The sequence below is a fragment of the Columba livia genome, chromosome 8, assembly GCF_036013475.1.
Source record: "Columba livia isolate bColLiv1 breed racing homer chromosome 8, bColLiv1.pat.W.v2, whole genome shotgun sequence".
NCBI lineage: Eukaryota > Metazoa > Chordata > Aves > Columbiformes > Columbidae > Columba > Columba livia.
In genome coordinates this window covers 10,140,735-10,164,558 of record NC_088609.1, presented here as the reverse complement: position 1 = coordinate 10,164,558, position 23,824 = coordinate 10,140,735, and the positions used below count along the sequence as shown (strand labels likewise).

General features: G+C 50.1%; 1 protein-coding gene across 3 annotated transcripts; it reads left to right on the top strand.

Moving 5' to 3' along the window:
* Positions 1 to 3,145: 3,145 nt before the first annotated feature.
* On the top strand, positions 3,146 to 20,359 carry IL23R (interleukin 23 receptor). 3 transcript variants are annotated; one of them, XM_065071940.1, is made up of 15 exons: positions 3,146 to 3,784; positions 5,527 to 5,621; positions 6,319 to 6,612; positions 6,731 to 6,854; positions 8,320 to 8,492; positions 8,681 to 8,826; positions 9,579 to 9,738; positions 10,485 to 10,567; positions 11,395 to 11,611; positions 12,524 to 12,721; positions 13,718 to 13,801; positions 14,766 to 14,816; positions 15,587 to 15,683; positions 16,457 to 16,547; positions 17,093 to 20,359. In XM_065071940.1, the coding sequence occupies exons 2-15, from the start codon at positions 5,564 to 5,566 to the stop codon at positions 17,711 to 17,713; spliced, it is 2,397 nt and encodes a 798-aa protein (XP_064928012.1). In that variant the 5' UTR covers positions 3,146 to 3,784; positions 5,527 to 5,563; the 3' UTR covers positions 17,714 to 20,359. The 3 variants fall into 3 exon arrangements, with proteins under 3 accessions (XP_064928012.1, XP_064928014.1, XP_064928013.1); XM_065071942.1 differs by having other exon boundaries at positions 3,161 to 3,784; positions 9,660 to 9,738; XM_065071941.1 differs by having other exon boundaries at positions 3,161 to 3,784; positions 6,740 to 6,854; positions 17,093 to 19,075.
* Positions 20,360 to 23,824: the final 3,465 nt, after the last annotated feature.

Genomic DNA, 23,824 nt, shown 5'->3' with positions numbered 1-23,824 from the left:
CCCTGCCCTCCCTGCAGCAGCAGCATGGGGTGCAGGGTGGTGCAGACCCGTGCGGTCACTGCTGTCACTGCTGTCCCCAGCACGGCCGGGTGCCAGGACCCAACACCCTGCAGGGGTTGCCCTTGGGTGACCCTGAGTGCAGGATTTTGGCACCAGGCCTTTCCCTTTCAGAGATTAAATCTTCCCCTCCGGGCTGTGTTCTGCCAAGTGGAAAAACCCCTAAAATAATGCAGCTTGGAGAAAAGAACACCACCCTACAGGTTACGCCAGAAAAAAAAGCCATTATAATATTTAGGATTTTGCTGGAAGACAAGAACGAACACACACCTGGAGCAGTCATGGCTCTGGTATCTGCTCCCCCTGGCAGCACCAGCTGCCGCAGCCCCGCGGGCAGGACCTGCCGCCCCAGCACACTCACCCTCGCCAGCCCTCCTTGCAGAGAAGCGAACTTTTTTACTCAAAACTTGCTTTTTCCTGGCCGGTCTGTGTCCCTGCTGCTACAGGGGCCATTCCCCCGCAGTGCTCCCACCCAGCTGCAGGAAGGACAGACCAATTTTAAAGCCCAGAAACAGCTTTCCCGTATCTGACCCATCCTTTTAGCCTGGCCAAAAAACACACTGAAAGAAGCTTTCTCATGGGCATCACCTTCCTCATTTCTGCCCTAAGTCCTGTCCATCCTTATCAAGCTGCAGCGCGGGCTTGGACCTGGGAATATTTACTTCTCTGACAGCTGAAAGGAGCCTCATCCTGCCCGGACACCGGCGGCACCAGGATTGACGCAAATGACCCCGATTCCCAGGGCTGCGGTGCCATCCCCCCCGGCCATGTGCTCTGCGGCACACGGGGAACCCTGTGAACCCCACGGGGGGTGTGGGGAATCATAGAGTCATTTTGGTCAGAAGAGACCCTTAAGATCATCAAGTCCAACCATAACCTAAATCTGGTACTAACACGTGTCCCTAAGAGCCTCATAGAAGCCCCCATGGGTGCAGCCACCCGTCACCCCACCAGTGGCTGTGGCACAATTGTCACTGAGGTGGTTTTAAGGTCAAACACCAAACCTGTGGCTATGCGGGCATAGCAAGAAGGGGACGTGCCCAGTGCCTGCCACAGGACCGAGTGCCTGGGATGGCCACGTCCCCTGTGTCCCCTGTGACCCCCATGCTGAGCACAGCTCTGGGTACGACACAAGCGCTTCACTTTTGGCAGCCAAAGCCCATCCTGGCCCGACCTTTCCTTCCTGCTAAACTCGGCCTCTGACTCACCGCAGTAATTTGAGCATGCCCGGCCAGCAGCGTGCCCACCAAAGATAACAAATGTCAAATTAATCTGGTTTAATCTTAATCTCATTCGGCAAACAGCTCACCCCGAAGTGTCTCCACAGTGCCAAACTGGCAATTACTCTGGGAGGTGCACATCCCAGAGCCTGGTGCCCCCAGGATGTGGGCAGGGGGGGTCAGCGGGGCACGGAGAGGGTGGCAGGACCCGGCAGCACCTAGTGGCAATGGTGGGTGGGGGGCCAGGCAGGGCTGGTTTTTGGCAGCTGGTGAGGAAGTCTCTGTGAGATGCAATCACCTGCGCGGGGGTGGCTGCGCTGCTCAGGAAAGTCACACCAGAGCACGTTCCCCCAAGCTCCCCCACGTGTTTTCTTGGCTCCTTGAATTCAGGGCTAGCGGGTGCCCCCCAAAACATGGGTGCTTCTAGGGGAAAAGTGGTGAAAGCACTCAATGTGACTGAGGCAGGTTGGGGATGCGCTGGCAGGGATGGGGGTAAACAACCCCAGCCCTGGGCTGGGCACAGCAAATATGCCACATGGACAATCGGCCAGGCAAGTGTTTGGATGGAAAAAGGCTGGTGAGCACCCTAGGTCCCAAGGGAAACAGAGATCGTACCGGGGCTCACTGGGAGAAACCTACCATGCCGTGCCGTGCTGTGCTGTGCCATCACCATGTCATGTCAGTCTCTAGAAGGACAACCTCTGCAGCAGCAAACACACCTGTGGACAAAGCAGTGATGGTTTTAAACTAAAGGAGGGAGATTCAGGCTGGACATGAGGGAGAAATTGTTGCCCCTGAGGGTGGTGAGAGCCTGTCCCAGGCTGCCCAGAGAGGTGGTGGATGAACCATCCCTGGAGACATCCCAGGCCAGGCTGGACGGGGCTCTGAGCAACCTGAGCTGGTGAAGATGTCCCTGCTCATGGCAGGGGTGGCACTGGGGGAGCTGGGAAGGGCCCTTCAACACAAACTACCGTGTGGCTCTGTGAAAGGTGGGTGGCTGTACCTCCAACATGGGCACAGTGGCTCTGAAGCCACCTTTGCAGTGGGGTGAAATAAAAGACAAAAAATAAGTTTCCCTCTTTTCTTTGAAGGAGTTTCTCCATCCCCAATGGAAACAGAAGCAGGGTTCAGCTGGATCCAGCCCTGCTGGTGTTGGTGTCACTGTGGCCGGTCCCCAGAAGCGTGGCCTTGGCTGGGTTTGCCCTGGCGTGGCACCAGGCCAGCGAGTGTCCCAGCCACCGGGTCACCGCTGCACCACAGCCAGATGTGCTGTTCATGCTCCAGATGTGCTGTGCTGGCTGGAGATGTGCTGTGCCAGCTCCAGATGTGTCCCCCACCTTGTTGCATTGGCTCCAGATGTGCTGCCCCAATCCAGATGTGCTCACTCTTGGCGCTGTCCCGGCTCCAGATGCACACACCCACAGTGCCACCCCAGATTCAGATGCTTGACCTGGATCCAGATCTACATGCTTGAAACCCCCTGAAAACATGTTTTTTGCTAGATCAATACCAATACTTTCATTACATAATGCATTAAATACACCCATAATGCACAGAAACTAAAATCCCCACTAAAACCCTCCCCATCTTGGTGTGTGTATAACTATACATACAGATGCATTATATATGTTACTATAACTACACATTAGAGTTTCAGCATACAGCGAGATTTCACTCCCACAAGGCTGATGCTCCTGCTTTCACCCACCCTTCACTTTCACAAAAAAAAACCCAACCATGGATCAGCCAAGACTCAGCTCAGCCAGGACTTGCTGCAGAGGAAGGATCTGCCTTGCCCTGGGGGGGCTGGAAGTTATGTTCCCCCATGGGGTTATTTTGGGAGGGCCAAGGCAGGCAAGCAGTGCGGTATTTCCTGTGGTTGCAGTGTCTAATGAGGTTAACACTGTTTTTGAGGTTTAACTCTTCAATCGACATGAAAAAGGGAGCCCTGGGCTCTGCAGCAGGGGGATGCAGCGATGGGATGGGGAGCACTGGGGCAGCCCAAATCCCCTGTGCCCTTCAGCCCCAGGGACTCGCAGCCCGAAGCATCCCTCAGTGAGTGGGGGGCTGAGGGGTGACACTTGGTCCCCATGAAAACAACCTCAGTCCTTGAGCGCTTTTTCACTGGAAGCGTCTGGGGTTAGGACACAAACGTTATTTTTTTGCTGGGGGAGCTCAGCCCAGCCCCCCCAGGACTCTCTGCTGTTGCTTCCCATGCAGCAATGTGACCACAAAAATCCATTCAGGCTGGATTTACATCCACCAGGGTGCCTCCAAATCCTGCCACAACTTGCAGACTGAAAAAGACAAGCCCCCCCGAGGCTGCTCCGTTAAGGGATGCTGGGTTTTCCCATGGACTGACTCAGACTGGAAACTCAGTTGTTCTCACTGCAGAGATCTAGGTCAGGTTTGCTGACAGTCGCTGATGCTTCTCGCTGCGTTCAGCAGCCCCGGCTGTAGCAGCGGACAGAGGGGGCCCAGCACCGCATGTCCTGAGGATTGGCAAGGTAAGAACCCCCCCAAAGCTCTGCCTAGCTCCCACCCGCATTTAAAGCAAAAAACAAATGACCCAGCTCGTGTTTCTCAGCTGCTGCTTACATGCCCGAGCCGCTCCTGGCACATGTTCGCACGGTTCGGGCTTGCACAGCCGGGAAGGCTTTTTCCTTCTTTATTTGCTTCGCGTTTCTTTAGCGCTTATGTACAAGGAGAATTTTCACCAGAGACGAGGTCAAAGACCAGGATCTCTTGACAAGGGGGATAGTCTCGTTCTTCCTGGCTTTGGAGTTTGCAAATGCCTGTAAATTGAAATAAAAGTGCAAATGCCTTTCCTCACTGCAATCTCCTCTTACAGCTGGCAGACAGGCAGATTTATTATATTTTCAGCTCTTCTCATAGTCCACGAGTGTTTTTTCTTTATTTTTTTCTAATTTGCAGAAGGTTTGCAAGCAAGTGGGAGGCCTTCAAGTTCTCTTAGTGGGTCAGGTAATAGAAAGGCACTTGAAATTTGACTCATTACGAAAACTTGAACAGCCCTTAAACCAAACCAGGTCAGCTCCCACGGCAGGAGAAACACAAAAGCATCAGCCTGGGAGCCTGGTTTGGGCTGAAAAACATGATTTTGAAGCTTTTATAGTGAATTCTGGTTCAAGGGAAAGCTTCGCATTTCTAACATCAGATTTTGTGCAGGTTTATTTTAATTGTTGCTGGCTCAAAAAGAAAGATGTGGAAGTGCGGGGCTTTGCTTGTTTTTCCACCTGGTGCCCGTGAGCAGGGTGTAATGCAGCCCAGACACCCCAAAGATGGGAACGGGGTAACAGGGGCTTGGGGGAGGCTGGCATCACCCCAAAATTTGGGGGAGCTCGGGTGGGCTGTGCTTCCAGGGGGATGCTTTTGACGGAAAAGAGCAATTTTCCGCCAAGACCTGTGTTTCTTTGCACACTGATGGTCTGTGCCCTGGCTGCTGCAAAGCGGTCCCAGCCGTGTACCTTGTACCCCGTACCCCAAGCCCAGTACCCTGAACCCCACAAGGTTCATGACACTGAGCTTCCCCTCTGGTGGGGGGTTTGCCTGGGGGCATGAAGCCAAAGAGGCTGGGGAATAAGGCAAACTGAGCAGGGGAAAATTCAGGCAGGACTGTGGGATGCAGACACGGCTCCTTGGAGAGGGGCCAAAGCCCTTGCCTGGGACGTGGGGACTGTCTCAGGGGGCGACGCTGCTTGGAGGAGCCATTGCTTGAGTCGGGCAGGACCTGTCAAAGGAAAGGGTTGGGAAAGATTTTGTGGAAACAGGGGAATTTTCTGTCCCATGAAACTATGTCTGGTTGGGTCTGAGTATCTCCGAGGACGGCCTAGGAGATGCACAGAATCACAGAATGTTAGGGATTGGAAGGAACCTCAAAAAATCATCTAGTCCAATCCCCCTGCTGGAGCAGGAACACCTAAATGAGGTTAATGAGGCACACCGGGGTTGGACACTGGGCTCTGTCTACAGTGTGTCTGTCATTCAAAATGCTTGTCCCTCTGTGCTCCTGCTGCAGCATGACCTGATCTGACCCAAATGCCCAATAAAAGCCTCACCCTGCATCCCCACTGCCACGCTGGGGTGGTCCCTGAGCATCCCCACTGCCACCTTGGGGTGGTCCCTGAGCACCCCCATTATCACTTGCCCTGAGCACCCTATGCAAGGACAGACAAAGCCTGTCAGGCAGCGGTGATGCCGATGGGACATCTCACCCATTTTCTCCCCGCAGACGATGCCCTGCGCGGGCAGCGGCCGCAGCCCAGGCCATGGCAGGGTCCGGCGAGGCTTTGGCGCTCCACATCCTGCTCTGCTGCCTGTGCAGAGGTAAGTGGCCACGCAGCAGGGCATGGCCACCATGGCACCACCCTCACTGGCCACCGCCTCAAACACCCCAGCCCTGATGGGGAATCAGAGCGGGAGTAGGAATATTATAGGGTTGCAGCTATGGATTTTGTGGGGAGCACTTCACTAGCATTGTGGGGGGCTCCTGCACACCCTCTCCTCCCTGCTTGCACCCCCAGAGCTGCATCCAGCCAGCCTGGAGCATTTCAGCAGCTGGGGCACGATGTGCGATCCTGCCTCCGCACACCAAACCCAGCACAGAGCTGCGGCCTTTCCAGGAAAGTCAGATCGAGCTGATACTAGCTGCGAGCTGGGTTTACCGGCGCAGAGCCCTGATCTGATAGCGAGGAGCAACGGTGCCTCTGCGCGGGGGCTGCCGCCCTAATCTCAGGGGATCAGAGCTCTTGAGACGATGGGTTATTTCCTTGCAGTCATTTAAGCATTAGAGCAAAAAGCTAAAATGGGTGAAACAAGCTGTTTGCTCTCTGAGGGGATGAGTCATGAGGTGCTGAAGGCAAGGGGGGTTTTTCCCTGTCCTGGGGGGCCAGGGGGCACTGGCAGACCCCCAACATGGGGTTTTGCCATGCTGCTGCCCACATCCCAGCAAAGCAGCCGCTGGTGCAGCCGCGGGCACCATCTCCTCCCACGGGACACCCACCCGGAGCCACTGTTGGTGCAGGTGTCGCAACCATCAAGTGCTTTGGGCACGTCTGGATCGAGCCCTCACCGGTGGTGCCGATGGGCTCCAACATCTCCATCAACTGCCGCTCCACCCTTGGCTGTCCTGGGGCCAAGTTCCTCATCCTCCTCAACTACAGCCAGCCCGAGGGTCTCTTGCACCCCCTCAACAGCAGCACCGTCCAGCTGTGGCTGCACGACATCCAGGTGCCCTTCAGGACCGTCATCTGCTTAGCGCGTTGTCCCAACAGCCAAAAGCACCGGCTGGTGTGTGGCACCCAACTCCTGGCTGGCTGTGAGTACCCCTCGTGGCGATGGGGTGTCAGGGATTTTTGTTAAGCGGCTAGCACAAAGGAGGTCGGGGGGGATTTTGGGGGGGTGCCCATATGCTCTGCCTGACCTTACCCTCGCAGACCCTCCAGACCCCCCCAGCAACCTGAGCTGCAGCATCCGTGAGCACTCGGGGGTCCTGATGTGTACGTGGGACACAGGGCGGCCGACACACCTGCACACCAGCTACAGCCTCCACCTGCGCAGGTAAGGGACGGGGGGATGCGACAAACCATAGAACCAGTTTGCTTGGGAAAGGCCTTTAAGATCATCGAGTCCAACTGTTAGCAATCTTGATACATATACAGCTGTTGGAAGGATGATGCCTGATCTCAACAGGAAATGGTGGCTTTTGTCTGGAAAGCTTTTAATAACATTCAACACAAATTGAGGTTCAATGCTGGCACATCCACTAGTTCGCAATTTTAGAGCCCCTGTTACGCAAAATATTTAAATTGCTTCTAACTTCATGATGCCAAGAACATTTAGAAGAAAGTACATTCATTAATATGAACTTCAGCATAGGTGAAACTACTACATTTATCCACATTAAAGTTGGAATTAAAGAAATCACTGAAAGAAAGGAAACTAATAGGGACTTCATGTTAACAGTATAATACTGATACGGGGATTAAACTGGGACGTTTCTTTATATTTTTATATTATTTTATGTATTATATTTTATTTATATTATCCCGGTCCCTCTGGAGCCAGGGGGGAGCACGGTAACCAGCAGAGCCAGCACATGGCATGTGGTTGGGACACACCGGCCACAAAGCCGGGTGACAGCAGGGCTGCTGTGCCCTAGTTACGCTTTCTAAAGCTCACGTCTTCCTGGCCTCCTGTTTGCAAACCGCACGTTAAACCGCGGGGTTGACTCTGCAGGATGGACTGTGCACGTTCGGTGCTATCAGTGGCCCAGCAAAGGTTGCATCACATCACAAGGCGTTGCAGCTGTGCATTTTTTGCAGATGCATTGACTGCTTCAAGCTAAAGGCCATGCAGAGGTGCAGCCAGCCCCTAATGCTGCCCAAACCCCAAAACCAAACCTCTAGCATGGTACAGAATCTTGAACCCAAAGCAGCCCTTCCTACTGGCCCGTGATGCTTTCCGCCACCTCTGACACCAGCCTGGCAGGCTCTCAGAGTCAGTCTGAGTCAGTTATTAAAGTAAACACACTAAATCCCGTCATATGTAGGCTTTGTGAAGAGAAGTGATTAACCGCCTGTCTTCATTTGCTTCGGTTCAAACTTTGAACCGTGCAGCCAGCAAGAGCTGAGAAAGTTCCCTTCCTGCAGTGAAAATGCAAATGCCCAACAGAAAGGTCAGGAGCCGAATACAATCACTTTCTAGTTTGCTTTGGGAGTGTCACACTCCGCATTTGGAGGTGACTGTGCCCCGGTCATGAGCCGTGACCCCTCAAGAGCTGGGGTTGCCTTTCCAGTGGGTGCGTGAGGCTGGATGGGCTCTGAGCGGGACTTGGGGGCGGTGAGAGCCTGTCCCAGGTTCCCAGAGAGGTGGTGGTTGCCCCATCCCTGGAGACATCCCAGGCCAGTCTGGACGGGGCTCTGAGCAACCTGAGCTGGTGAAGATGTCCCTGCTCATGGCAGGGGTGGCACTGGGGGAGCTGGGAAGGTCCCTTCAACTCAAACTGTGATTTTATCATTCTCAGCATGGGGACAGAAGCAGCGGGGGATACTGAGGAGGATGCTGTCTTCCCCACGGGTTCACCAGTGCCGCTGAGCAAGCTGAGCAGTGGGAGCCGCTACTTAGTGTGGGTTCAAGCCAACAACACGTTGGGTGCTGCTCGCTCAGCCCCACAGCACCTCAACCTGCAGGAGCTTGGTACGTCTGTCCCTGCATCCGTCTGTCTGTCTATCCATGAGCTGCACCATGGGCAGGGGCTGCGCGTGGCTGTGTGCACTGCCCTGAGATGCTGCTTTAGGAACACTCATGGGTGGTGGGGCTTACACACAAGGCAGCCGCCTGAGGTGTGCCAGCCCCCACCTATGCTGTCCTGGCTCTCCCCACAGTGATCCCTGCTCTACCCCTCGTCATTGGTGCCGAGACGACAGACACGTCACCTCCCGTCACCACCATCCACTGGAGGAGGCAGACGCTGCTGGAGAACGTGTGCTGTGAGGAGCGACACAAAGCCACGGACACCCCAGCATGGCATGTGAGACAGCACGGGACCCCTCAAAACCTCCATCCCCAAGACACAGACCCTGTGTGAGCTGGCCCCGTAAAGAAACGTGCCAGTCCTGGTCCTGCTGGAGGCCCCTAAAGACCAATGTGAACATTTGGGGTCGTTCAAAACCCACCCCAGCCATGGACAGCCCCCCATTTTTGGTGGGGCAGGACGGCTGATGTCCTCTGAGGAGGCAGACAGCCTTTTGGGTAGTGTTATCTCTGCTTTTTTAAGCAAAAGGGCAAAATTCAAAATATTTCTAGACATTATCTGGCTCAGCAAGGACAAGGCGAAAACAGTGTCTGGGGATGCTCAGTGCCCACGTGCTGCACCCATTGCCCCCGCATGCTTGCAGACACAACACCCTGGGGCAGCTCCACCAGGGTCCCTTTTGGAAACCTCCCTAGCACCCCCAGAACACCCAAATTATCGAGGTGTCAGAATCCCAGTGCAATGCTGGGCCAGGGCTCACTCTGCAGCCTCCGGCTTCCCTGGTGCATTAGCAGAGGGGACTGTGTGTGCACCAGGTCTTGCAACAGCATCAGTCTCAAACCCGTGCTGGAACATCACGGGGGACATGGCAGGGATGGGGACCCCCTTGGCAGGATGCACCCCGAGGCTCAGTCAGCCCCATGGTTCGAGGAGGACCCTGCCCGTCCCCATCCCCGCAGATGGGGAAGGCAGAGACTCTGTGGGGGGCTGGCTTGTCCTGCTCCCCCCAGCACCCCGGTCCCTTGCAGGTGGAGGTGTGGGACGATGCGGCGCAGACCAAGCCCCTCTCACGGCACAACCTGCAGAGTTACACCCAGTACGTGTTTCAGGTCCGGTGCCGGCTCAGCCCCCCCAACAGCCCCTGGAGCTCCTGGAGCACCCCCTTTCTCTACAGCACCCCCGAGTCAGGTGAGCTCAGACCTCCATGCTGCTTTCAGCTGTGTTTGCCCGTACGTGTCCCTGAGAACCTCATCTCTTGTCTGTTCAACCCCTCCAGGGATGGTGACTCCACCACTGCCCTGGGCAGCCTGTTCCAACGCCCGACAGCCCTTTAGGGAAGAAATTGTTCCCCAGATCCAACCTCAGGCTCCTCTGGCAAGATGCTGTGCCCCAGGAGGCAGCACTGCCGCCCCCATGCCACAGCCAAGGGCTGAGCGCTGTCACGAGATGGCAGCTCTTCTTCCTCATGCCTAGCCTGAATTTCCCTTCCTTCAGCTTAAAGCCATCATCCCTTGCCCCATCAGCCACAAATTTGTGTCCTCTCAGGTCACATTTCCCCCTCTGCCCCCCGGTTACTAACACTGGGATGAGCTCAGGCACAGCCAGCTCAGTCACCCCATCCTGCAGCGGGATGAGATGCTGAGGAGCGATGCTCTTGCTCACGTCTCAGCTGCAGTGAGGAAGCCAAAGACATGCTTGCCCTAAAAAAGCAGCTGTTTGCAGTCTGGCCGGTTTCCTGTCCGCAGCGGCAGAGCTGTGCAGCGGCCAGCCTGCCACCGGGCTTTGGTGCTGCCATCTGCTCCATGGAACCAGCCCCCTGCAAGGCTGCGTGTGGGTGGAACCCCCACACGTGAGTGGGAGCCGTGTTCATGTGTGGGAGCCCTGGCCAGTTCCCCTCCAGGAGCCCATTCCCACTCCCACGCTTCCTCCCACAGCCCCGGCCGTGGCACCCGACGTCTGGCGGCGCCTGGGCCCGGCGTTCCCCAACGGCAGCCACGAGGTGACGGTCTTGATCAAGGTAAAGGCTCTTTTTTTTTTTTGGCAGCTCCTGTGAAATTTTCATGTACTCTGCTCCTCACTGACTTGAGCACCCACCAAGAGGCGGCAGAAGGCAATGCACTTCTGAAAGAGCAAATTGATGGGGGGAAGAGTCATAGAAGGGTTTGTGTTGAAAGGACCTTCCCAGCTCCCCAGTGCCACCCCAGCCATGAGCAGGGACATCTTCACCAGCTCAGGCTGCTCAGAGGCCCGTCCAGCCTGGCCTGGGATGTCTCCAGGGATGGTTCATCCACCACCTCTCTGGGAACCTGGGACAGGCTCTCACCACCCTCATTGTCATAGAATCATTTCAGTTGGAAGAGACCTTCAGGATCATTGAGTCCAACCATAACCTAACTCTAGTACTAAACCACATCCATAAGAACCTCGTCTAAACGCCTTTTAAGCCCCTCCAGGGATGATGACTCCACCACTGCCCTGGGCAGCCTGTTCCAATGCCCAACAGCCCTTTCTGGGAAGAATTTTTTCCAAATATCCAATCTAAACCTCCCCTGGTGTCAAAAATTTCTTCCCCATCTCCATGTCTCCCCTCCTTTAGTTTAAAACCATCACCCCTTGTCCTGTCCCAACGGGCCCTGCTAAAAACTCTGTCCCCGTCTTTCCTATCGGCCTGTTTTAAGTACAGAAAGGTTTAAGTACTGAAGGTGAGACCCCAACATGTCCTTGGGGCAAAACCTCTCCATCCTTGCAAACTCCATCCATGTGTCACGCAGCCAAGGGGACATTTACCCTGCACTGGGGTGGCTCAGTGTCAGACCCCACAACTGTCCATCTTGCCCTTCACAGCCCCTGTCATCCCAGGATGCCCGCGGAAGGATCCTGGGCTACACTGTGGTCACCAAGAGCCCTGGGGGGACACAGCTCCTCTGCAACACATCCAGCACAGCTTGCAGCCTCCTGCTGCCCCTGGGGACCCACACCCTCCATGTCACTGCGCACAACACCCGGGGGGCTTCCAGCCCTGCCACCATCACCCTCGGCCAGGGTACCAGCAGCCAGGAAGGTAGGATGTTGCATGCACCAACCACAACCTTAGAAATTGGATTTTATCAGGTTTGGAGGAAAAATATTCTAGTTTGTGCTAAAGCAAGCAAAAAGCCCCAGCATAGCTCTGCCCTCTCCACCAAGGGAACACAACGTCCTCCAGACAAGGTCAGCATCCCCTGGAGATGCAGATGCTCCACGGCTATGTATCTCACTCAGCCCTTGGCCTCCGAACACTGCAGCAACAAGCTTAAAAATAAGTTTGTCCTACCTGCTGGCAGGGTTGTGCTGTGCAGTGGGTGCTCCTCTGCTCCATGTTCCCCAAAAATATCTCTTGCTGCCTCTGCCAGGGAGGGAGACAGTCCCAGCTGTGAGCTGGGCCCCTGCAAATGGAAAAAGAGGAACAAAAATCACTTTCTGGGCCACTTTAGTTTCCCTGCGCCGTAGGTTGTGGTTTTCCCCACAACCACACTTTCCTATTGTTGAAAAAAATGTCTCTTTTAATAAGCAAAGGAGGGGGAAAGTCCCCTTCAGATGGCAGACAAATACATGAGTGAAAAGAAACTAAAGAGGAACAAGGTGGAAAAAATTATGTAATCTCTTATCAGAATCACGCACCTTTCTTGTAAGAAATGACAGGTAAAGCATTTCAGATGAGACATGACAAAGCTGAAGATGTGCTTTTGTGATATGTGTATGTGAGCACAGATATATATATAAATATAGATTTTGATAAATATTAGATATACATATATATATACATACATATATATATATAAACACCTAGCACATTCTAGAATTTCTTGTTCCCCCGTCAGCTCTTAAAGACTTTCAGGAAAGGCACCTTTGCCTGTTCTTAACTGACCGTTCCCGGCCTCCTGCCCGTCCAGGATGACATTGCGTGACAGTCCTTTGCCATCTCTCTCTGCAGAGTTCCCAGCACCAGTGGCCGTGAAGGTCAAGCCCCAGAACCGGAGTGGGGTCTTGGTGACCTGGCAGCCCCCGCGGCGCAGCAGGAGGTCCCCGCTCTGGTTCATAGTGGAATGGGTTTCCACCTTCCAGTATAACCACGAGGAACAGTATTTTTGGAAGAAAGTCTCATCCCAGGAAACACACACGGATATCACAGGTGAGACAGTCCAGGAGTCCTTTTGCTATTTGGTGCAGTTCATCAGGATATTATAAAGCTAAATACAATATAAAGGCAGAGTTTCATTTGAAATTGAGCCCCTGCCCACTTGTTTTTGGGAAGTGGGACTATGAAGAGCCCTTCAGGAGCAAGGAGGAGTGAAGCGATAGGAGACGTGATGGAAGTTGGGGTGATTTGGTCCCCCGGGGAGGTCACAGGGAAAAAGAGGGCATGGAAAGCGGATGAAGTGACAAGTGAACTGGCAGGCAGGGAAGCCACGCTAGACCTCGTAGAATCACAGAACACTTTGGGTTGGAGGGACCTTCCCAGCTCCCCCAGTGCCACCCCTGCCATGAGCAGGGACCTCTTCACCAGCTCAGGTTGCTCAGAGCCCCGTCCAGCCTGGCCTGGGATGTCTCCAGGGATGGTTCATCCACCACCTCTCTGGGCAACCTGGGACAGGCTCTCACCACCCTCAGGGGCAACAATTTCTTCCTCATGTCCAGCCTGAACCTCCCTCCTTTAATTTAAAACCATCACCCCTTATCCTATCATAACCTGCAGAGGTCTGTCCAAGTGCAGGAGATGAGCATGGGTATTCAAATGATGCAGAGAGAGAAGGGACAACACTTGATGTCCCAAGGCTTTAGCACCTCTCCTCCTGCCATGTCCAGAGACACAAGCCAACAGGTCCTCACCAACACATCCTGAGCATCTCAGGACTCATCCCACCCCATTCTGCTTTCCACATTAATTCTGGTACTTACTGGGCTTTGGGTACTTCCTGACCTGACCAGAGTTTTGCTCCTCCACATGCGTTTTTGGGACCAGCTCATGTAGTGGCTTTCCCATGGGAGGGAAGATGGATGGTGGTCTTGGAGCTGGGGAAGGCCCCACACCTCCATCCACTTCCACCACTCAACCCTTGAGCAAGCCTAAAGCTTTCACTGCATCTTATAAGTACATTTTAAAGGCAATTTAACTTTTTATTTTCAGAAGAGGAGTTGACAGGAGGTCCCATCAATGTGTCAGTATACGCAGTCTACCCTGACGGAGTCAGCAAACCAAGCTCCAGCCAAGGTAAGCCCTGGGCACACAGTGGTCACATCATGAAGCCAGACCTTGATCAAGGTTTAGGACCTCCAGAACTCCTCTAGCATAACCCAAGCCCAGGCTGAAGGCCCAGGGCTGAGCTTAAATAGAGCCGCTGGACAGGAGTGTGGTGGTCCCAGGTGAGGCTGATCAGGGCTGTTTAGAGCTGTTAGTGCCCTCGGTGCCCTGACAGAACTGGCTGTAGCTGCAGGTCATGGTAAGACCTGAGAATGTCATTCATTCACCATCCCACACTGTGATACAATTTTAGATGGGTTATTTGAAGCTGCTCAGATACTTTCCCTATGAAGAAAGTGTTTCTGTTTGGCTCTGTGTTTCTATTTGGCACCCTCGTGGCTTTGAAAAGGGCAATTATTCAAATTTTTCCCAAGAAATGGAAACAAATTATTGGAACAGGCTGCCCAGGGCAGTGGTGGAGGCACCATCCCTGGAGGGGTTCAACAGACCAGAGATGAGGTTCTCAGGGTCATGGGGTAGTATTGCTGTTACGGTTGGACTCAATGATCTTGATGATCTCTTCCAACCAAAATGATGCTATGATATTATTAGAAAATTTGGTCATGGGGGTTCAGACACTCTGGGAAATAATCTGTAGGTGCTCATGAAAAACTATATACAGCTCCTCAGGAAGACTAAATTCTTGTTTCAAGTGCTGAGGGGAGTGATGTACATGGAAGATGTTTTGTAATTGGTGTTACCTGTTCATCAATGTCTCATTTAATTGGATCTCTAAGAACTAGGAGATTGTGTAGAATCCAGCCAGAGCTGGAGCTACTAATTACTTCGGGGGGTTTATTTTTCTCATTATACCATTATTTATTTTTCTAAACAATCGTAACAAAATAAAAATAAGCCATAGCTTATTGACATAGATGTTACCTGCTGTGCTGTAAATGAAGTTATGGACATTTTTTGCCTCTCTCTGTTTAAGTCCCTGCAGAGGAGCCACTCCTGGGCAGCACCTCCAGCCACATCTCCCATGGTAAGATGATAGTAGCTCGGACTTGGTAAGCCAGACTTTCTCCTTGACCAGAAGTGGAAGTTTCAGCCCAAGCAGCGCCTGCAGCATCTGGTGATGGGGAAGCAAAAGCTCCTTGACACTTCGGAGAGGTCAGGGACAGAAAAGCAACTTTTCCCTTGCAGGGCACACAAGCTGCACGGCAGGACGAGCTGCAGTGCTCTCATGGTTCAATAGCACCCATGGAATGCATGCCTTGAGTTTTACTTTCTCCTGATACTTAAAATATAACGTACATTACAGCAAGCAGGAGATAAGAAACCCAGGAAAATAGGAGGTAATGTTAACATGCAGCAATAGACTGTTTCAGTCTTGCAGTTAGAACCAGAGACTCGTTTGTAAGCATTTCCCATCCATTTTTCTAACTTGGGTTCTGCTTCTGGTTTACACATCTTCTGGTAAAGGTTACGTTCTGAACTTAAATCAAAAGCAAAACCAATGTAAGCTGAAGAATTCGCTTCAGCATTTCTGGAAGGTAAAGCTGCGTAGGAGATGGTTAAACACCATTCTTCAAATGACGTGTCCCCCCCGCATGGGGACTGGCAACGCTCTGGTCACACGGATGGGACAGCGAGTTTGGTTTTGCTTCTGTTATGGCTTTGCTTCATTAATTGAGGAGCAAAAAGGCGAGTGAAATGCTGATGGCTGCTTTGTCAAAGATCTGCCCTTTGTATCAAGAAATGGGCTGGAGCCAGGACACTCAAATGACTTTTTTCCTTTCTGTCCTTTTTCAGATGATGACATTGGAGTTTTCCTGGGACTGGGCGCCAGCATGGTCATATTATCAGTTGTTCTCATAATTCTGATGTTTAAAAAATCAGCCAGAAAAAGGTACTGCTTTCTTCAGTTCCTTCTTCTTTTCCAACTCTCGCCTTTCTTCCAAAACATTTAAAAATTCACTACAGAAACCTGCTCTTACTAAGGACATGCTCTCCCATCAATCCAATTGCTATGTGAAAAGATATGTATGTGCACTGCAGTAAGCCAGAGACCCACAAAAATAGCACTCCTTTGTCAAGGCCAGACCTGGTGCTTTTCAGTTTCTGAACCCAGCCTAATTTTTCTTCTCTCCATGTAATTGCGAAACATGAGGGTTTCAGCAAAAACAGGGACAGTGTATTTTCCCAGGAACACAGCAATGCACCAGCAAAGCTCAGTGAAATTAACATCTCTGGCAAATTATTTTCATCTTTGATTTTCATCAATGAAAATCAACTTTCATTGCTGCTGTATATTTGATTTCATCAGTTTGGGACACAAATGCCTCCTCTGGTTCATACACACAGCTTGGTTCTTCCCCCACCCCCAGGTTAGCAGCGTTTTCACATAGAGACAAGTTTTACATCAGGGATTTAACTAGAGTCATTAAGCTTCCAGAATCAAACCCAGAGGAATAAGGTTAAAAGATGAAGAACTTGAGTTCAAACAGGCAAACCCACCACATGGGGTAAACCTGGGGCTTTCAAGGTCCATCCTTCATGGTTGGACCTTGTGTGTCCCCTCCAGGCGTGGACAATTTCACCCAGCACAAACCACTAATACAATGGACTAACATTTTGGGTTGTTGTTTGTTTGTTTGTTTGTTTGTTTTCTTTTTGGTAAAGAATTAATGCCACCCTTGTGTCGCTCTTGCCCAAATGGCTGTTTGAAGACTTTCCCCACATGGAAAACAGCAATGTGGTGAAGTCACTGCAGGTAATTGCACCATCATCTCCCAGCTTTTCTCTACCCCTGAGATTAAAGCTTGCTCCAGAGCTGTGAGAAACACGGGTGGGAAGAGCATTAAGCTCTAAGGGACCAGGAACTGAATAGGAATCATTTCATAGGATCATTTTGGTTGGAAGAGACCCTCAAGATCACTAAGTCCAACTGTTAATCCACCCTTGGCACTGACCCATGTCCCTGGGAACCTCATCTCTGTCTGTTCAACCCCTCCAGGGATGGTGACTCCACCACTGCCCTGGGCAGCCTGTTCTAATGCCCAACAGCACTTTCTGGGAAGGAAATCTTGCCTCATATCCAATCTAACATTTCCCAGGTATTTGCAAGGCACACAGGAACCCAGCTTAGCTGAGGTCTTTCAACCTTACCTCAAGCTACACTTCATTTAGTGGTGACAATGAGACGAAGACAATAAGTCATTGCCCCATTTCTTCCTTGGGACGCTCTAATGAGAGCTCTCCCATTGCTAAAATGTGCCACTTTGTCATTAGACTCTTTTTTTCTTTCTTCACCTCCAGGAAAAGAGTGATTTCATGAGTCACAGTTTCCACGAGCCGCTCTTGGACACCAGTGACCCTGCCATTATGAAAGTCGAGGAGATGCCCGTGCGTGAGGAGTACAAGAACGTGGCCACCAGAAGGAAACCCAGCAGAGAGGTCCCCAAGGATGGGGACCGTCCCAGGAGCACTGCACCCACCAGCATCACATCCCCCGAGTCCATCAGTGACTACAAACCCCAGGTGTCTGATGGGAACCTGCTGGGGTATGTAGCTGCCAATTTTTACCAAACACAGCCCGTGGCAGCCCTCCCAGAACCAGAGATTAGCATCGTCTTCAGAGACTACACGAGCCCCGTTTCCCAGCTGTGGGACGGGGAGGAAGGGGGACACCAGATCTGTCTGCTGGAGAAGATCAACCTCATCCTAAACAGCAGCCGGAGCGGGCAAAGCCAGGCCCTGGGCTCAGCCCCGGGGGGACAGGGGTCCCTCCTGGGGACCCAGTGGGATCACACGTTGGCCAGCGATGTCCAGGAGCAGACACTGGTCCCCGATGAGCTGGTCTCCTGCCTGAGAGCCATGAACAAGGAGTCGGTGGATATACAGTCTTGCTTTCCACAGACCACTGAGAGATTATTTTGAAAGAAATCATTGTGATCAAAAACACCTAAAGTGATGGCCATGGCACTTATCAGCTTTCGAGTTTGCAAACAGCAGAACTGGAGCAAAACTCCAGATCTGAAATTTGCCTTCTTAATTGACTACAAATACTCACAGCTGCCTGGAATGCTTTAGCCACTAAATCACAGTTTTAAACTTACCTCATATTGTCACAAGCATAAAAAATGTACAACTTTTATGCCCATAAGAACTGAAATACAGGAGAGGTGATTTTTGCAGCATGCAATATGCTTCAGGTATTATTCAAAATCACTCTCCTGTTAAATATGTGGAGCATTTCATCCCTGAAGCTGATTGCAGTTAAGATGGATAAAACAATCCCTTAGACATCCTGATAGAAGCACATAAAATATTTTGGGATCACTCTTAATGAAGACACTATACCAAGGAGGATTTATATATCACACAGCATATCACAGGTACCAAGGACATGAAACCTTTTCTGCGTGATAGAAGAACCCAATTGCATTTTCCTTCCTATTCAATAATAAAAAAACACATCAGGTAAAAACAAGGCTTCATGGTCTGTCGGGTTGATTTAGAGTCTCTTCAAATTGGTCACTGGGCAGATTCTTCACTTTGGGTGAGGGATGTACCATCTCACAGCAGCCCCAGCCTTGCTGTGCAGAGCGCAATGTGGCGCAGTGAAATGGCATTTATTAGGCATGTGACACGGAATGTGGATTTTCTGACACCCAGAAAATGAAATACTGGAATCTCCTTCCTGCAGAGCATTTGTGACATCACTTACAAGTTTTCCCAGGATTTACAAAATGTTCCCAAAGCAACAAGAAACTCCCTGGAAATGGGAGAGGTTGGATTACGGATCTATTCCCTGATCCCCCACAACTTTTAAAGGAAACACTCCCAACGCTTTTAAGGAATACAAGCACGAAAGAAGTTTATGATGTTCTGCAAAATACCTCAGCACACCATGCACAGCTTGCTGTGCTTGCACAAATCCCATCACACCTGCACAGAGCTTGGAGTCTCCATTTACAACAAGTAGCACAAGGAATAAGAATTATATTAACACCACCACATTAAAAGGCAAAAGGATCCCCTGACTGTGTATCACCAAACCTGTAAAATAGGGAGAGCAAAACTTGACAAAGTTTTATAAGACTTTAAAATTACAAAGCTATTGTAAATGCTAACCTATACATAATTACCTGTCTAGAGTTATCCACTTTATTATTATGAAATCACTTTTTGCAGTAGAACGGCTAAACCTGGGGATAATAGTCTTTCTTTCAATTTTTGCTAGGCACCGCATGTGTTTCTCTAACTGCTGTTTCACAAATGGATCAGTTTTGCCATTGTTGTGTGCTGTATATGTATTTGTTTCCTTTTAAGAACTCAAGAGATCTGTTGCTTAAATTTACAGAGCAGTAGTTACCTGGCAAGACGGGGTAAGATTCTTCTTTAGAAGCAGCAAGCTGTTTCCAAGCCCAAAATGTGACTTTTGCATATAAGCAAGTCTAAAATTAGTGGTTGCTGCCTGTGCAGGAAGGAAATTGTAGAAGAACAGCCACATACTATCAGCAGCCCAAATGTGAGATGGGGAAGGTGTTTCTAATTTTTTTTTTTTCAATGTCCACATCCTGAGGCTCACACTGCCTGTGTTGCCTGAACTGCCAAACCCCGCAAGTGAAAACATTCATCTTGTTAGAAAACAAGGCTGAAAGCCTGGCCTGGCATTTAGGTACCTACTGGATTAATTTCCAGCCCTGCTAATTCATTCCAGGACAGGTACTTGCAAATATCTCTGTGTCTGGAGGGAGCACAGCATTTACATGGGTGCATGGCTACAACTGGCGCATATTGACTGGTTGCCAGGGAAAACTGAAAGAGAAGGGCACAAGTATATATGTGTGTGTGTGTATATATATATACACACACACACATATATATATATATGTATATGTGTATTTTTCAACTGGTCTGGGATGGGTACCTGTGATGCTCACCACTAGCAATGGGTACATCGGTGAGTAAACAGAACAGTGCATGAAAACAGCAGGAATTTCAATAATTGTTCAATACCCCGATGTCACATCATGTCCTCAGTACCAGATTGTCACTTGTGAGATGTTCTCCTTGCTCCGCTGTTTGTCTTTGCCTGCTTCACCCTTGGAAAGCCCTTTGCATCCCGCTTGTGCCTTCTTTCCACCAAGTGTGGTATTTCTGGGCGTAAACCAACATCCTCAGCAATGAGGACCAAATTATACACATGCAAGCCCAGCCTACGGGAAACACTTGAATAACGGATGGCCTAACGTTTTGAATCAAATCATTAAGTCATTTTATTCTCCCTCAAATCCTATGTGCTCTCTAATGTTTGTTATTAGTATTTTCTATACTTTTTCTAAAGTTGGGTTATATTCTTGGCAGCTGTACCTTGTGCCAGTTCTATACCTTGCAGGCACGTAAAGGAAGTATACACTGAGTAGTGTCTCTACCCACAGCCAGCATGCGCTCAAAAGCATTGATCTCTGACTCCCACCCAACCTGTATGAGACTGTAAACTCATCTGTATGTTATCCCCTGTGAGCAAAATGTGAATAAACAGCAAAGCAGAATGGCTGATGAGCCAGACACACACCATGATGCTGGTCTTGTTGCTATTCACAGCTCTAATGCAACTTCAGTGAAAAGAATGGAGAGAAGATCTTAAATAAGAAATTGGGTGTAGACTCTTCAAAGGCGGGGAGGGGAGGGGAGGGGAGGGGAGGGGAGGGGAGGGGAGAGGGAGAGGAGAGGGAGAGGAGAGGGAGAGGAGAGGGAGAGGAGAGGGAGAGGAGAGGGAGAGGAGAGGGAGAGGAGAGGGAGAGGAGAGGGAGAGGAGAGGGAGAGGAGAGGGAGAGGAGAGGGAGAGGAGAGGGAGAGGAGAGGGAGAGGAGAGGGAGAGGAGAGGGAGAGGAGAGGGAGAGGAGAGGGAGAGGAGAGGGAGAGGAGAGGGAGAGGAGAGGGAGAGGAGAGGGAGAGGAGAGGGAGAGGAGAGGGAGAGGAGAGGGAGAGGAGAGGGAGAGGAGAGGGAGAGGAGAGGGAGAGGAGAGGAGAGGGAGAGGAGAGGAGAGCCATCACCACCTGCTCTTATTAATATCTCCATCTGCCACAGCAGCACAGGGTGTATCAGGTGTGAGGATGAGACCTTGCTCAGCTGGGGGAGTCACTGGCAGCAGATCAGCCAGGGACACCCTCCCCTTGGGAATTGTTCACCACTCTTCTTCCAAAAATATGATTGAAAATTAATTATACAAAAGGCATAATCAAGAAATAAACTTCACACATAACAAATTATGCTTTAAAAATGCATCAGTAGCTACAATTTTAAATCATTACCATGCTTTCTGCAGGAGGACACATCGTTCACTTGGTTTAGTGTTCAAAGCACAGGAGACCTGGGGTTTAGTCTCGGCTTAATCACCAACTGCCTGCATGACCTTCGCCAAGTCACTTTGCTTTTGTTTCTTATCCACAGAGCCTAGACAGTAACAATCACTACCTCTGGTAAAGCCTCAGGGTCTAAAGTCTGAAAGCACTATATAGCATTTGGTAAAAGGAACAGAACAACAAAACAAAGGTAATAGAAACATTTTGTGACTAATCTTGTGCTGCTTGTTTTTGTTCTGCATATGCATTTTCCAGACCACTCCATGATGAAACCTTTATAAACATTTGGCTGTCAGTAAATTGTGGAAGAGATTTAGCCACAGATAAATATGCTGCTGAGACTAAAACTGGATTAAAAACTTCGGCGTTTCTCAAAGCTAAATAACACTAACAGACTCTGGGGGTTTCTGAATGCAAAAAGATCAAAGCCCAGGTTATGACCAACAGTTGTGAGCAAAGCTGCACATAAACACCTGGATCAGCAAAATTCACCTGAAAACCTGGCAATAGAAAATGGTAGCAGAAGAAACAACCACGCTGCAAAAATAGGCATATTCATTAAAAATTATGCTATTTGGTACAGGCTCTTGCATTCCGCAGCCTTCAGGAGGGTTAATTCTTTAAGAGGGAAGATGAGGAGTTATTCACGGGGTGGAAGGGCTGAGCACAGCAGCAGAGACTGAAACCAAACCTGCGTTTCGTAGAAGAGGATGTGAGAAGTGAGGCTGTGGTTTGTGTCTGACGGGCTTCACTGTGTGTCAGCCTCACCGAACGTCAAATCCCATTAAAATATCACTTGTAAAAGAGCAGAGAAAGGTTTGAATAAACGATCAAAGCAAGAATTGAACACTATGAATAGATAACAAACTATCGAAGTAATCTATTAAAGGAAATTTCAGGATTGCTGCTTACCAAACCAGCTGAGACTTTCCTTAACAGATAGGAATTATTCTCACTACAAGAATATTAGAAAAAACCCACGATTCTTAACCTCTTAAAGGATACCGGGTGACTCTGTGCTCACACATCATTTATATTATTTTCTGGAGTGGCTCTGTGGGAGCCATGCTGTCCCCATTAATCCAGCCTTCCTTGGGTCAGTTACACATTCAAGAGGAGGCAGAGAAATTGCATTTACCAAGCTAAATAACCGTTTTCATCCTGCTGGGTTAAGGCAAATTCTATGAGAATCACTGACATACACAATGGATGCAAAACTAACGGAACCAGCTCACAGACCACCTGCAGTACCAAACACAGGCAAACAAAGTGAATTAAGTTATTATCCATTCTCCTGCTGTAGCAGTAACTTCAACATTGCTGCAGGGCCATGGACCAAACCTGCACTGTCTGGGTTGAAAGGAACAAGACATCTGAGCAGCTGAAAGTTATTAGAGAAACCGAATCAGAGAATCCTTTTGGTTGGAAGAGACCCTTAAGATTATTGAGTCCAGACATAACCTAAATCTGGCACTACCCCATGTCCCTGAGAACCTCATCTCTGTTCAGCCCCTCCAGGGATGGTGACTCCACCACTGCCCTGGGCAGCCTGTTCCAATGCTCAACAGCCCTTTGGGGAAGAAATTGTTCCCAACATCCAACCTCAACCTCCCCTGACGCAACCTGAGGCCGTTTCCTCTGGTCCTGGCGCTTGTTCCTTGGGAGCAGAGCCCCCCTGGCTCCAAGCTCCTTTCAGGCAGTTCAGAGATCAGAAGGTCTCCCCTCAGCTCCTGTTCTCCAGCTGAACCCCCCAGGTCGATCAGCAGGCTTCTACTGGGTAAGAGATACCAGTCTGACAGCAGTCTGTGAACTTCTGAGGTCTTCAAGCAGGTAGAAAGATTTGGTTTTTTTAATAAACGTTGTCTTTGCTGACACGAGAAAGTGGAATGATGTTGAACACAAACTGAAGATAAAGAAATCGTCACTTACCTTTGAAAGATCAGGGACGCAAACACCACCACAACAGCTCTTCCTAAGCTGGACTAGTCAATGGGGTAAAATCAAGAACCCCAGAGAATATTATGGAGGAAATACATTAAATAAACAGACACCGCTCCTTCCTGACCAAGCACTGGTGACAGCCACAGCAGGGTTTTTAAGCAGCCAGGAATTCCCTCCCAGTGCTCTGTTACTCTCATCATTTCAATGCTGGTGACTCACCCCCATTCCTTCACAATTCTTCTTTCTCAAGGTAATTTCCAGACCTACAACTTGACAAAACCAGAGCATGTGAGGGTTGCACCTGCTGATTTCACTTGTGAGTTTGAATTCTGTTTCCTTCAGTCATAGTTTTAACATTAGCACTTGCCTATATTCTGACCAGGCTCCAGCCTTCTTTCACCATCAGCATTAACTTCCTTTGACTTATATTAAACTAGTTAGAAAAGAGGCAGGTTTGCACCATTTGAAACTTCTTATGCTTGTAGATTGCAATTTTTTTCCTTACAAAGTCTACGAATACAGTGGCTGAATAAGCCATTCCCAGTGTTCCGGTTTGCTTTGCTTTAGAAGTCTCCTTTTATGTGCACTTTTGATTTCAGATGAATTATTTTGTTGTTCATTTCCAGAAACCAAGAAGAGATTACCACAATAATGTTCATTCAAATGTAATTCTATCACTTAGACCTGTTTTATTTTCACTATGTATAAGGAAAGTCTGTATTCTTTACTCACTCT

Bases quoted from the DNA above. Each gene is read 5' to 3' on its own strand.
- IL23R (XM_065071940.1), top strand. From the start codon at position 5,564: ATGGCAGGGTCCGGCGAGGCTTTGGCGCTCCACATCCTGCTCTGCTGC. The intron at 6,613-6,730 runs GTGAGTACCCCT...TTACCCTCGCAG, and splicing joins CACCCAACTCCTGGCTGGCT to ACCCTCCAGACCCCCCCAGC. The intron at 13,802-14,765 runs GTAAGCCCTGGG...TCTCTGTTTAAG, and splicing joins CAAACCAAGCTCCAGCCAAG to TCCCTGCAGAGGAGCCACTC.